Source organism: Miniopterus schreibersii (assembly GCF_964146895.1).
Source record: "Miniopterus schreibersii genome assembly, chromosome: X".
NCBI lineage: Eukaryota > Metazoa > Chordata > Mammalia > Chiroptera > Miniopteridae > Miniopterus > Miniopterus schreibersii.
The window spans coordinates 69,082,759-69,097,813 of record NC_138104.1 but is presented as its reverse complement, the minus strand read 5'-3'; the positions used below and the strand labels follow the sequence as shown (position 1 = coordinate 69,097,813).

The 15,055-nt window shown below is 48.4% G+C and overlaps 2 protein-coding genes across 2 annotated transcripts; one reads left to right on the top strand and one right to left on the bottom strand.

The window, feature by feature from the left end:
- Nucleotides 1-1,500: 1,500 nt before the first annotated feature.
- LOC308551010 (olfactory receptor 3A3-like) lies at nt 1,501-2,436 on the top strand (the record flags this gene model as incomplete). Its single annotated transcript, XM_081125401.1, has 1 exon — nt 1,501-2,436. The coding sequence occupies one exon, from the start codon at nt 1,501-1,503 to the stop codon at nt 2,434-2,436; it is 936 nt and encodes a 311-aa protein (XP_080981527.1).
- A 10,861-nt stretch (nt 2,437-13,297) lies between these two features.
- On the bottom strand, nt 13,298-14,260 carry LOC308551009 (olfactory receptor 10V1-like; the record flags this gene model as incomplete). The annotated part of the gene is made up of 1 exon (XM_081125400.1): nt 13,298-14,260. The coding sequence occupies one exon, from the start codon at nt 14,258-14,260 to the stop codon at nt 13,298-13,300; it is 963 nt and encodes a 320-aa protein (XP_080981526.1).
- Nucleotides 14,261-15,055: the final 795 nt, after the last annotated feature.

Here is a 15,055-nt window from a genome sequence, read left to right as displayed (position 1 = left end):
AGAGGGAGAGAGAGATAGAAACATCAATGATGAGAGAGTCATTGATCGGCTGCCTCCTGCACACCCCTGGCTGGGGATCGAGCCTGCAACCCGGGCATGTGCCCTGACCGGGAATGGAACCCTGATCACCTGCATCCTAGGTCGACGCTCAACCGCTGAGCCGTGCCCGGCTGGGCCATCCTGCTATTTTTAAAATATTTCTCCCCTGTGTTCTGTGTTCCTCTTTCTGTCTTTGCATGACTTCTTTTAGATTGTATAACTTTGAGAATTCTACTTTATCTCCAACACATATTTAGCTCTAGTATTTCTAATATGCATTTTATTATAGACTACCTTCAAATAATTTAAAATCATTTCACATATGATGTAAGGACATTACAACAATATACTTACCCACTCATGTCCTTCTTACTATTGTTGTCATACATTTTATTTATGCGGTGGTTATAACCCCCATACTATGTTGTTAATATTTTTGCTTTAAACAATTTGCTAATATTTAAAGAAATTTTTAAATGAGAAAAATTATATTTACCTACATATTTTCTATTTCTAGGACTCATTTTTCCTTCATGTAGATCCAAGTTTCCATTTGGTATAACCCTTCCTTGGGGAGAACTGTCTTTAACATTTCTTAGAGTGCAGGTTTTCTGCTGACAGCAAATTATCTCTGCTCTTATGTCTGAAAAAGTCTTTATTTTGCTTTCTTTCTTATTGAGGCAAGATTGACATAACATGGAAGTAACCATTTTAAAGCAAACAATTCCGTGGCATTTAGGACATTCGCATGTGAAAGAATGTCTGGGGATTGAGACCAAGAGAGCAGCTAGAGAAATTAGCCTTGGATGAGAGGGCAGAGCCCTCTTCCACCAGGGCAGGAAGTAGGCAAGGATGTTGGCCGCTGGGAATAAGTCTGCAGATGCAGGCAAGGAGCTGACGGACCTCTTGCCTGATGATCAGAGAGGAGAGGAGAGCGTGTATCACAGAGGGCCTGGCACGCCCTGGGGAGGACTTTGGCTTTGACTTTGAGTGATGTGGGAGGCGCTGAAAGGTTCAGACAAGGAGGAGGGGCCTGACTGATGTCTTATCGCTGATGCTGAATTGGGGTTTGCTGGGTTGGTGATGGTGAAATAATGGGGCCATTTCAGATAATTACCAGGTCCAGGGTCATTTATTCAGGGAGAAGTTTCTGAGGGATTGACTTTCATATCCTTACAGGAGCTGCATGCACTGTGACTTCAAGGCCTGTGCCCCTCCTCATGCTGTGGAGGCTGATGGGGTTACCATTTCCATTCTCCTGGCCTCTGCCTTACCACTTGCCTCTTGAGCCTAACCTCATTGCTCTAATTCTAGTCGTATTCCTGTAAGCGTGAAACCTGTCTTCCTTGTCTCTGGACCTTCCGTCCTCCCCACTCCCTTTTACAGACTGAGACTCCAAACTTAGACCCTCATCTGACTCTGAGTTGGACTCTACAGGTGCAGGTTTCTGTGTGTGGTTCCATGCAGCTGGAAAATGGGACCCTAGTGTCCCAGTTTCTTCTGGAAGGGTTGACTGACACAGTGGAGTTGAGGCCCTTGCTCTTTGCCATCTTTCTGCTGGTCTACATAGTGGCTGTGGTTGGGAACCTGGGCATTGTCAGCCTTATCGCAGTGGACTCCCGACTCCACACGCCCATGTACTTCTTCTTAGCCCACCTGTCACTGCTGGACACTGCCTATATCTCCAACACGGTGCCTCAGGTGCTGGTGCACCTGCTGGCACCGGTGCGGACCATGGCCTATCGTGCTTGTCTTACCCAGATATTCTTCCTCCACTTCCTGGCACCCTGGGAGTGCTTCCTGCTCACAGCCATGTCCTATGACCGCTACGCAGCCATCTGCCAGCCGCTACACTACCTAGTCCTCATGGGCCGAAGAACCCGGACAGGACTGGCTTCAATCTCCTGCCTTCTTGCCTTGGCCAATGCACTCACCCACACCATCCTTGCGGCTCTACTCAAGTTTTGTGGGCCTCGCCTCATCACCCATTTCTTTTGTGACCTCCCTCCACTGCTCAAACTCTCTTGCTCCAGTACGCGGGCAAATGAACTCGCCCTGTTCTTCTTTAGTTTCCTGGTGGCTCTCGCCCCCTGCGCCCTGGTCGTGATCTCCTATATACACGTTGTAGCTGCTGTTCTCAGGATTCACTCTGCTGAGGGCCGAAGAAAAGCCTTTTCCACCTGTGGCGCTCACATCGCTGTGGTCTGTATTTTCTATATCACCTCAGTCCTCTGCTACATCCTGCCCAGCTCTGCATACTCTGGCTTGCGAGACCGGGTGCTCTCTGTGCTGTATGTGGTCCTCACGCCCATGCTCAACCCCATCATCTACAGCATGCGAAACAAGGAGGTGAAGAGGGCTTTGTTTAAGGTCCTTGGGAAAGAAAGTGCCTTCTAGACACTGGTCGCATCAAATCAAGGCCACGCTCCTGCTCCGCAGTGGGGCTGGCACGTGCGTGCCGGATGCTTTGGGAGCGAGTCCAGTAACACAGAGCTTAGAATTTAATGTAGATGGTACATTTGGAGAATCCTATTTTGTGTGCCAGGCCCCCTCATCCCCCCTTCCAACAAAGCTCAAATATCTCTATTGCATGTTTTCTATTCTAAAACATTGTTTTCCACTGATGGAAGTAAAACATGGTCATTGGATAAGTTGTGCAGTCACAGAAACTTATAAAACGATGAAAAAAATATGCCCCATAACATTACCACCCACAGAGAACCACTGTGAACATTGATGGTTTCCTTCAGGTTTCTTTTTGAACTACAGATGTATGTACATGTATATTTAGAGCAGGGAAACACAATTGGAATAAGAATGTATTTACAGTTCTGGATGCTTAGATATTTTAAATTTTTTTCAACTGTAATATATGCTTTTTATAAAATCATTCATGCTTTATACAAAGGTATGTTAGAAAGTAAAAATTTCTCATAATCTGAGTCTATGCACCAACCACTATAAACAGTTTTATGTGTTTTCTTCCCAATTTTTTCTTATGAGATATTAACCTGCATTTTTAATATAATATTTTTTTACATAAATAGGGTCATGCCACATCTAAATTGGTTGTCTACAATTCTTATTGCATGAATTCCATGTTCCTGTCATTTCTACAATTTTCTTCTGGGTTGTTTGTCTTCTTATGTATTGATTTCTAAAAGATATTTTCATTTTCAAGGTACTGACTTTTGTTTACTATTTGGGTTAGTACTTTTTTTCTAAATTGTTTGTCTTTTCACTTTCTTTTTGGTGTTTTCTTCCAAAACAGAATTTCAGACTTTTGTGCATTTAGACACTGACATTATTTTTTGTGTTCTGGATTTTGTATCCTGCTTTGTTTACTATTTGCCTGACAGATAGTTTTCCCAATTGATTCCCGACTTGCTGCTTTTGTGGTATTGTCTGCTATAAATACACTTAACATTTCTTTGTTGTCAGACATTGATCCATTTTTATTCATACATGCCTTCTGGGTTTTGTATCATGCATAAATGTCTTCATCAGTTTCTCCTTTATTTTTATAGTTTTGCACTTTCTACTTAATTGTATGCTTTCATTTCTCCCCATTTAAACTTTGATTCTTTCAGAAATTTACTTTCTGTAAAAAGCAAGGTCACGACCAGCTTTCTTTTTCTTCTGACTGGGGTCATCCAAGTAACTTCATGCTTGTTCTTCATGTACTCTTTGCTTCGACTCTGGCTATTCAGGCTTCGTCCGTTAGGACACAGCTGCTCGTGTCCTGGCTGATAAACCCTATCTTCCCATGAGGACATGGCACTTGTGTTTGATTTTGGACATCAACTTTGCACCCACATATCTTGGCCTTTCTCCCCATCCTTCGCTCCACTACATGGTAATGTTGCCTCATTCTCTAACCAGGTAAGGGAGCAAAATCACATAGATCTGGCTAAATGTGTCATGAGGGAATTTATACTTCCTGCAAAATCATAAGCTCAATAATCTGAAAACTCTCACCACTAAAACCAGGGCTGTGTATATTTACATAAATGTGTGTATACTATCTTTTTTAAACAAAATATTTATTACGGCATCAATTATAATAGTTAAAATATATTTTTAAAAACCAAATACTCAAGCATCCCCAAGGCGACAGTCCTCTAATGCATTCATCCCCTAACCTTCTCTCATTTGCTTATCCTCATGTTTCTCCCTGAAACAGAGGGAAGGCCATGTAAGGACACAGTGAGAAGGCAGCTGTATGTAAGTCAGAGGTAAGAGACAAATTCTCATTCTAGTACTGCTGGGTTGTTTTATCTTCTCAAACAAACTAAGCAGTTTGTTTGTTCGTTTTTTAATTTTGGCAGGAATCAAGACCACTGGTAAAAAAAAAAAAAGAAATTGGGGGCAAACAAGAATTCTGGTGGGAGGGCACACTTTCTGCATAGCAATTGTATAGTATAGACTAACAGTCTTAAAAAGTAAATAGAGCCCTGCCAGTATGGCTCAGTGGCTGAGTGTCGAACAAATCCATTCCTGGTTAGGGCACATGCCCAGATTGTGGGCTCGATGCCCAATCGATGTTTCTCTCTCTTGATGTTTCTGTCTCTAAATCCCTCTCCCTTTCTCACTCTCTAAATTCAATAAACATTTTAAAAAATAAAAAAATTAAATAAATACATAAATGGAAACATAAATTTTTATCCCAGTAATTCTACCTTTTGGAATCTATCTTGAGGAAATAAGCCAATCAGGCAAAAGTATAGAGAAGAATTCCATCGAATCACTATTTGTAATAGGAGGGAAATATGGAAACATTCAATGTTCAACAATCAAGTTATTGTGCTTCTTTTATGCACCCAATGACATGTATTTCAAGTTTTTCTTTAAAGAGGAAAAGCACGTATGTTAAATGAAAATAGTTGAGAAAAAATTTAATCTTGAACTTGCAAAAATTATACGTTGTATGTTATTTTTGTGCATTTAACATGTAAATGCAATTATAAAACTAAGAAATTATTTCAAATACTGACAGCGGTTAATGCTGAATGACATGACACAATTCATTTTCTTCCATTTCCTAAATTGTCTTCAATTGACTAGAATGGCTGAATCCATACCTCCCTTCCAAACTGGGGACAAGGGGAAGAAAATGTGGAGTCCCGGTAACTAAAAATAAACTCAGACAAGAGTGACAATTCAATTGTATTTTCTGGTGTAACACACAATTTAGAAGCCCCTCTTCCAGCAGCAGGGAAACAAGAGTTGAGAGCATCAAAGGGCCAATACAAGCAAACAATTAGGCCCCCATAATAAAGGGGCAACTCCCGTAGGAAATTGCCCCAGGGAAGGATGCTCTGCCTGGGGAGGGGCTGTAGGTTAGTCTAATGCCGCCTCTTCCAGTCTAGGTTTAACGAAAAATATGGCGAAATGTGCTGCATGGTCCAAGTCATCAGGGAAAACTCGTGGAGACAGGAGGAGAGAGAAATTAGGAGTTGGACAGGGTCTTCACCAGTCAGGCGGCTAAATGAAGGAAAAAGAACATCATGTTAAAGGTGATTACTCTGCACCTAGATCACTCTGGACCTTCTGGTGGCGACAGGCCTGGTACAACGTGTCTCGTTATACCTGACTTTACTGGGATCTCCAATTCACTATTATAACAACCCTCCACAGAGCCACCCTAGCCACCTGTCCCTCATGTCCCCAACCGTGGCCCTTTTTAGAACTTACATAGTTAGAATATTGTCCAACAGTATGAGGTCCTGCTCAACCGCTGCTGGGTGGGGTTGGGCGCCCGGGGCCAGGTACTCGCGGGCCATCTCTGCCAACACTGGTGATCGGAAAGCCACTATGAAGGAGCTAGTGGAGATTCAGTTAAGGCACCATGCAATACAGACTGCTGTGTCCCCTCAGACCACTCTCACCCGTGTCAACCCCTCACATCCATTCCCTTCCTCCTGGTCCCTCAGGCCGTCGCCCACCACCCTCTCAACTGGCCCCCACTGGCCCATCCCCTCAGGACCCGGGTCCCCGTCTCCCCTCTCCCTTCCGTACCCCTCCCCCCGCTGACGCCCTCCTCTCCGCCCCATTGCCTCGCCAAGGTCTGTCCCCCGGCCCCCCGGCCCCCCGGCCCCCCGGCCGACCCCCGGCCACTCCTCGAATAGGATACAACCGGAAAAGTCGTGGTCTCGGCCTTCTGGCTACGGGCCCTGGCAAGGCGTCTCCGCCCGGCCCGTGAGCTCTGAGTGCTCGCGAGACCTGTGGCGCTCCACTGGCTTCGGCGCCCGCCTCTCCCGAGCCGCCTGTACCGGGGTCCTGCAGGCCCCCAGAGCCATCCGAGCTGCCAGGGTCACCAGGACTGCCCCGGCCTTCCGCATCTTCGGCCACACCGCCTGCTCCTGGCTCTTCAGCCTGCATGGCTCCTCGGCCCTTCCTTCCCAGAGCCCGCTTAACCGCTGCAGCGCGGAGCTCCGCCCTGCACGAGGCCCCGCCCCCTAGTGGGTGACGTCATTGGGACTCCCCAGGGCGCCTGCGCAGACAGGTCCAGCTGCCGCCTGCCGGAACCCCGTCTTGTGAGGCCCCCGGGCATGTGGCTGTGGCTGTTTCCCGCCACGCCTGCGCTGCCCCGAGCTTGCGGGTGAGCCTCGAAGCCTGTGTCCGTGCCAGTCCAGCCAACCTCACGTGTGACCAGCTTGCTGCCTGCCCGTCGCTGGTCATCCAGTTCTGGGAGTTAGCCAGGCGCCTCTGGGCCAGTCCCCCGGGAGTCACTGCTGGGCCCTGCCTGCCCTCGGGTACCCCCAGCCCAGTCCCTGCAGGAGCCGGGATGGACGGGCCTTGCTCCTTCAGCACCGTTTGTCACTCCGGGCCCGAGCACTCCGTGGTGACTTGCAGCCTGCGGGAGGGGGTGGCTGCCTCTGCCCTTGGGCTCCTGGGATCCAGGCACTCAACTGGGACGTCTCCAGGCCTCAGGCTTGGGTGGGCTGAGCCCTACCGGCAGCTCAGCAGAGACCAGTTGGACACAAGGGAGGCGGGAGCAGGAGCACCACCCCTGGGACCACTCCCAGTGGCTTTGCCCTCTGCTGGCTCAGCCCTCGCCAGGGCTCTCCCTCCCCTAGGAGCAAAGTCTTAACATTGTGGTGGAGGGTGGGTGAGTTTTTTGAAGGGGGCAGGGGGCGGCTGGAGGTATAGAGGTACCAGCGCCCTCAAGTGGGAGGTGAGCCTGTGTGAGTGCTGGTCTGCTGGGTGGGGAGGTGGTGGGAGCAGCTGGCACTTTCTTTATCTGCTGAAAAACCCCTGTAAACAGAACAATAGAAATGTCCTTTTCCAGAGCTGGCTCCTGCTCTACTTCTGCTTGTCTTCGGGGGGCAGGGGGTGGGGTGGGGCGCGCGAGTGGGATGGAACTGGAGATACAGGGGAGGCCTCCCCGCATCCAGCTGCTGCTTTGTTCTGAACACTCTTCACCCAGCACTGTTCCGGGGACTGGGAATAATGCAACAGGGGAGGGAAGCCTGCAGAAAGCCTTTTCCCCAGGGAGCTGACTTCCTTGGGGACAAAGGATAACAGTATGCTAAAGAGGAACACACTGAGCAAAGCAGGAGGGCGAAGGGATTCAAGAGAAAACACAGGGAATAGATGCTAGCAGGTCAAAGACACAGATTTCAGGAAGGACTGGATGTGGAGGCTGAAGAAGTGTGGTAGCAAGGAGGACCTCCAGGATTTGGCATAACTGGGTCAAACTGACATGGGGCCGTCGAGGGAAAACCAGTCTGGGCAGGAGACAAATGAAGAGCTCTGCTTTGACCTGCTAATGCGCTCCTTCCTGCGTTGTCTACATATCTCTGGAATCCCTTCCTGCTCTCCCTCAGCAGCAGGCTGCCTGTTCCTGCTGAGACCCTGGGGCCCTGCACCCCCTCAAGCCCTCTGACTTCAGGCTGCTGGGCTGGACGCCTCCGTACCCAGTGCCGTGCTCCCCTCCAGCTGCCTGCACATCCTCCTCCTGCCCCCACACAGCCTGTGCACGGGGTGGGCCGGGAGCGCACGGGAGTTTGCAGCCCTGGACACAGCTCTCTGCAGACGCAGCCAGGACTCACGGACAAAGCCTTTGGAGGGCCAGTTCTGCGCTGCAAGTGACTATTGAATGAAATAGGAGTGGACAAATGAACAGGGACAACGTAAGCTGTTGTTACATATCTCACCGAAACACGGGGGGGAGGTCTGAAGGAATACATTCACATTTATCCTACTTCTCTGTATAGCATAGGAACTGTTTGTAATGAGAAGGTGTTTATGTATTATACACACAATAAAATCAAAGTGAAAACACCAGAAGAAATTTAGATGAACTTTGATTTTTGGATGGGAGAGATTTCCTAAGCTTACCAACAATGAATAATGATAAACAACAACAGGGCCCCGGCTGGGTGGCCCAGTGGGTTGGAGCATCATCCCATACACGAAAAGGTTGCGTGCGGGTGGATTCCCCGACAGGGCACGTCCTAGGTGGCCGGTTCGATCCCCTGTCGGGTGCATCAGGAGGCAGCCGAGCCACGCACGTCTCGCTCTCACACTGATATTTCTCTCTCTCCCTTCCTCTCTGTCTACAAGTAAGAACATATTCCCGGGTGAAGATGAAAAGAAATAACACCCCAGTAACATGAACTGAGTGATTACAATGTTCCAGTCACTGTTCTAAATCTAACCAGGAATGAGCTGATTTCATCCTGAAATACACCAACATTTTCATTGTGCTTATCTTTAGCAGTGAGATGATAGGTAATTATCTTCTTTTCCAAATGTGCACATACTTTTTCTGTTTTTGGCAACGAGCATGGATTACATTTGAAAACAGGAAAAAAAAGAAAGAAATGTATTCAGCAACTGTTGTTTAGGAAAACTTCTAATTAGTTCCCAAGTGAACTACTTTGCTGAAGTTTTAATTATCTTGTTCTATTCATTGGAGGCTGATCTTACCTTTGAAAGTGCTCGTACTTGGCCCTTTCCTTGATGCAGCCAGGAGGACTGTGATGAAGTCCCTGAAGTCACGGAGCCTGGGGACCCAGGCTGATGACTGTGGGGCCAGTGCGGCACAGCCCTGCTGTCTTCATGACTTTGAGCTGCCCCTAAGAGCAATCCTTTCCAAACTCCACACATAATGCTCATCCTACATGGAAAGTTATTCCTCTAGTGGGCAACTGACAGTTTGCTTTCATCAGCATTTCATCAGCTCTACACAAGATAATATTTTCTCTTTTAATCCTTCCAAGCATGCCAGTATATGAACTCGTGTGCACGAACAAGAAATACACGCGCACGCAGCTAGATACTCAGGAAGCGCTCAGCACATCACAGCCTCTCCTGTGCATAGCGCCACCTGTAGCCTAAACACTTCTGGCTGCGTCGCGGTTAAGGCCCCTGTCTTTCTGGATCAAAGACTTGTTTGGAATGTAGTATGTGTGTTGAAAAACACATTCGGCGTAATGCGTAATGACTAAGTCTAAGAGGTGTCAGGGCCAGGGAGCATAAATTCAAGGAAGGTGATGCTTAAATCAACAAGGATTATTATTAGTTTTTAACCAGTTGCAAGATACTCAACATCTTTCCTGAATGCCTGAGCTTCAAATCAGTATAGCCACCCGAACTTGGATGCCCTGCAGGCACCTGGAACCCAACTAGCCCCCAAATGACCTCGTGTTTTCCCCACCCCCAAATGCTTCCCTCTCTTTCATTACTCACTTGGTGACAGGTATTTCCACAGCCTCCCACTCTCTCATTTCACCTCCCAGCTACTCAATGCCCCTGACTGTGTCCTAGCCACCCTCCCTAGTGCACCTAAGGCCAGGTTGGCATCATCTCTTACCGTACAGATTTGTAGACAATAATATAACTGGAGCCACTTTAAAATGGAGCCGGAGCTGCCATGACAGGGGAGCTGCCTTGCATGTCTTATGCCTCAAACCTTTGCAATGTTACAACAGGGCACAATAACGTTTGGACTGGGCCTAGGGCGGCCAAAGGACTGTTTACAAGCATAAGAAGAAAGCAGATATCATGACACTGGACTGACCATTGAAAACATTGTTTAGCATAAACATCGCTGTGTCATGTTTTCTGCGCCAACAGAAATGCCTTCCTCCTATGGATGTAGTTGCTGCCCTCCTCCTTCTCATAAATACCCATGGCCACTGTCTCCTTATCGGAACATTATTTGGGCTTCCGTCTGAATTAACAAGTCCCTGGTAGCTATTCTTATTGATCTCAAATAGATCCTCATTTGTCTAATACTCTGGGAGCTATTTTGTTTGTAGCTCAACAGATTCTTGGGGCCCCTTCCCTCTGAAAGGCCTCCTAATGCTGGGGAGAGTCGTGGGTTATCTTTACTTCACTTCTGAAGCCCTGCACCCCTCACCCTCACGGAGGCCCTGGGCGTGGGACCGGACCTATGCCTGTCTTGCCGCACCTGAAAGGGGGTTCTGCCTTTTCCCGGGGCGCCCTATGCTGTCAGGCCCCTACCACACTGCCTGGGAGTGACGGGACTCCCTGTCCTTGTCCCTCCCCCGAGGTTACCTGTGTCTGTGTGCCTGCGTGTGTGCGTCCTGTCGGCGACACTCCCACTAGACTTGCCCTAAGTGGGAATTGGACCGAGGAAGTAATCACAAAGAGGTGATGAACTAAATGACAGTAGAGCTGCGCCTTAAAGGAAGCATGAGGGTGAGAAAAATGGCAAAAAGATGGGAAAAGGCATTCTAAGCACAGCAGCTGCTTGGGCAAAGAAGGCCTAATACTGTTGCCTTTTCAAACTCTTTATTACGGAAATTACACGTCTACACCCAAGGAGACAGAATAGTATTTAAAACACACACCTAGCCTTCACCCAGATTCAGCATTTTCCACTAGTTTATTTTGAAAGAAGACAAGGATTTAGGGGTGAGAGCAGTGGGAGCTAATATTTCTTGAAGCAATAAGAGAAGACGCACCCACTTAAGCTTGTCCAAATATAGGGGAGTCCATGCACCCCTGTGTGTGGGCATCATATGGCCATGCAGCACAGGGCCTGCCTGGTGCTGCCAAGCCCTGCGCTGCCGTGGGGTGCTGTCAGCAACAAGCAGCTACTGTTTTGGTCAGTGTGTGTCTCACTCTCACCCACGTTCTCTCTCTCCAAATACATATGGATTTAATTTAACTGTCACCACACCTTCTCTTTGATCAACCTGGAGTCACCATCTAAGTTTCCTGTAGGACTTCCTAATGGTGTACACACACACACACACACACACACACACACACACACACACACACACACACACCCTTCCAGGCTGCAACCTTTCCCAGATCTGAGGGCGCTGAAGGAAGTGCAGCCCGAGAGGGAGAGAACAACATGGAAGGACCCAGAACCAGATAAACCGACTAAGCCTTGCTGCCATTGACTCGGCACCCTGTATGCCAGGCGCGGGGCCAGGAATCACTTCCCGTGCTTTGTCCAAGCAGTCCTCAGCACGACCCCAGAAGATGTGGAATCGTGTCTCCCCACTGGATAGTCACGTGAGCCGATCTTTTGGCATAGCATCCTTAGCACTGGACTGTCACCAGGACGTTGCTGGTCTGTAAGCTCCTCCTGGGTAGTGCCTCTAGGGGATTCTTCTGTTGTCGCCATCTCCTCTCAGTGACTTGCTGTGGCCTTGGCACTGACCAAACAGCAAGTAGGGCTGGGCACTAGGAAAAATGGTCTACAGGGTTCATGTTCTCCGAGATCTGCCACTCCCACTGAGGAGTGCCCCTCGGGTGGCTCCGAGGGCCTCTTTGCTGTCGAAGCTGGGGTCATCGGCTAGGCATGATGAGGAAGGTAGGAGGAGCTGCCCATCGAGGAGAGCAGGCAAGGTTGGAAATAGCTGGTGCTTATGGTGCTTTTCTGTGTGTCAGTAAGGATGGCTTTGGGGCTTAAAGTATAAGGAAATGTATTGTTGACTGAATGTGAAGTTCAGAGGGACATGGCCATCATGCCGGGTTAGTCGTCCAATGAAGGGTCATCAAGGACCCAGGCCCCCACTCCTGACCCTTGTAACAGAATGTGGGTGTTCCTAGGTTTTGAGTTGGGACAAATCACTCCTTCCAATGAATAGTGGGTAACAATTGTGTTAAATAAAGTTGTTTGGGTGCCTAATCCCCCAGGCTAATTTCTGAGCTCCTTGAGGGCAGGGACTGTGTTGCTTTTCTGTGTCCCCAGTGCTATGCCCAGTGCCTGGTATACACAAGGTGCTCAATCACTCATTCATTTCTTTATTCAACAATTATTTCTTGCTAAGTGCTATGATGGAGGAAAATTCAGGGACCCATGGCACTTAGCTCTTGAGATCTTTACATCTGACATGAGTCCCTGAATCGCAGAGGCCTCAGCTCAGCAGGGTATTGAAGGCTTAAATTCCGTTAGCAACCAGAGTCTGAAAATATGCCGTAGCTCATGGGGGCTCACAGTTCAGTTACTGCTTATTGAATACCTATTATGTGCCAAGTCTCTGGTAACAGAGATTAATCATTCTTCTTGCCCTCAAGAAGCCTCCAGGCCAGTCAGGGAGACAGAAAAATCATTTCAGCGCTGGGTGACGAGAAAGCACATGTGGCCACACTGGAGAGGCACCTCCCCAAGCACAGCAGGTCAGGTGGGAGGAAGGGCAGTCTGCACAGGCTACCAGGAGCAAGTGGCCCTTTGACAATGGAAGGAAGAGGAGTCACCTGGCCCAGAGGCTGGACTGGGGCAGATAGTGAAATGCCTTAGTGAGGATGGTGAGCCGGATGGTGGTGGAGCAGGTCACAGGCCCCCGGTGCTGCTGCTGCTGCTGCTTTGGTTTACACTGCTGTATCTCAAGTAATCTCTAGGACATTTTGTGGAGATGCACGGTTCAGTTTCCACTTCTCCACTTTGGCTAGTTTGGACTTGGGAGCTCCTTGTGTTTTATACTCGCTAACTCTTTGGCCAGAGAAGTGGCTGCCTTAATGTATTCTTTGGATCACCTCATGACCTTCTTCCTGTCAGTGTCCATGGCTCAGACTGTGTTCCAGATGATGAGTGTAATCGTCCATGAAGGGACAGCCAAACGCACCAGAACTGTCACATTTTGGAGAGCCTTAGGGTTCGTCCCATCTCTCTGACCATAGAAACGGGCGTGTTAAGGTTCAGGTGCACACAGAACCATGGAGCAGGCCTCAGAGGGAGGAGTGGAGCCGCAAGGTGTGCAGTGAGATGACCAACTGGGTTCTTGTAAGGGCGCCAGGTTAGTCCTGGTGGGCTCCGCTTTGCCCTTCACCTGGCATTAGGCTGCCTCCTCATCTGGTTGTGGCTCTCCAAGAGTCTCCTGAGGGCACCCTTGACTTCCTTGTTCCTGAGGCTATAGATCATGGGGTAGAGCATGGGAGTTACATTGGTGTAGATTAAGGACACGATTTTGTCCTGTTCGGGGGTGTAGCATGACTTGGGGCGAATGTAGATGAATATTGCACAGCCATAGTGCAGAAGAGAGACCAGCAGGTGCCCAGCACAGGTGGAGGAGGCTTTGCTTCTACCCTCGGCTGAGTGGATTCTGAGGATGGCAGCGATAATGAATGCATAGGAGAGCAGTATCAGCAAGAAGGGAATCAACAGGATGAGCATGCAGACCAGGAAGACTGCAATCTCATTGGCTCGTGTGTCTGAGCAGGCCAGGAATAACACAGCAGGGACGTCACAGAAGAAATGATTGATCTCAAGGGACCGACAGAAGGGCAAGAGGAATATTAGTGTGGTAAGGGTGAGTGAGAGTGCAAAGCCACTGACACATGCCAGAGCCAGCATCTGCAGACAGAGGGCCTTGGTGATGATGAGTGTGTAGCGCAGGGGCTTGCAGATGGCTACAAAGCGGTCATAGGCCATCACAGCTAGGAGGAAACACTCTGCTCCTCCCAGAGCAATGAAGAGGTGCATTTGCAAAGCACAGCCCATGATGGGCATCCGCTGGCTGCTGGACAGGAAATTGGCCAGCATGTTGGGGACAATGACCAATATATAGCAAATTTCTATGGTGGACAGATTGCGAAGAAAAAAATACATGGGGGTCTGGAGGCAGGAGTCAATGAGGGTGACAAGCACAATGGTTGTGTGCTCTACTAGAGTGACAAGATGCATGATTAAAAATAGTCCAAAAAAGAAGATTTGCAGTTCGGCTAGATCCCCAAAGCCCAAGATAATAAACTCGGAGCTTAAGGTGTGGTTTTTCTGCAGTGGAGCCATCCTATATTCTCTGTAGTACTCCTGGGCTGGAAAAGGCCGGTTTTCTAGCAATTCCTGAAGTTGTGGGAGACTCTGGAGCTGTTTCCACAGATGGGAGTGTAGCCACCTCTCCAGGGCCTCCAACCCAATTTGCCAGGCTTGGCCCTGGTCTACATTCTATGAACTTCTTAAATTTTGCCCTCTGCTCACTGAGAACAAAGAACTGCTGATTGTGATGTCACTTTAGTTCACCTGTTGAATTATTACAAAAATGAACCAAGATAAGTAAAGTCCACACATGGAGTTGTTTTTCATCAACTCTAATGATAGTCTTTCTGTCTACATTTTGAAGAGTTGTCTGGGTGGGGATACACTGAGGTTGTTACTAAATAGTTTTAAATAAAGGAGACTGGGCCTAATTCCTGTTTGATATAAGGCCTGGCAGTTTGATAGTAAATACACTTTTTACTTTGTGCATTAGCTATATTGTCCTTCCTTTACCATCACCACCCTCCAAACTCCCAGGACTCCTGCATCCAAAGGGCTGTGAACGCAATGCCCAGAGAGGAAGAAATGTAATCAGTAATAGTTGCTGCCTCTCCTGTTTCAGCACTCCTCAGTTGCAGGGAGGCCCCAGCTTGTGTGTCACCTCCTTCCAGACACCTGCCCTGATCCCTAAGCTGAGTTAGTCCCTCCCTTAGGTATCCAGCACTCCAGGCTTCTCCAAGCATATTGCTCACATCTGAGTCCTGTAATTCTTTGATTATTTCTCTATCTCAACAGCCTTTGTGCTCCATGATGGCAAGAATGACGTCT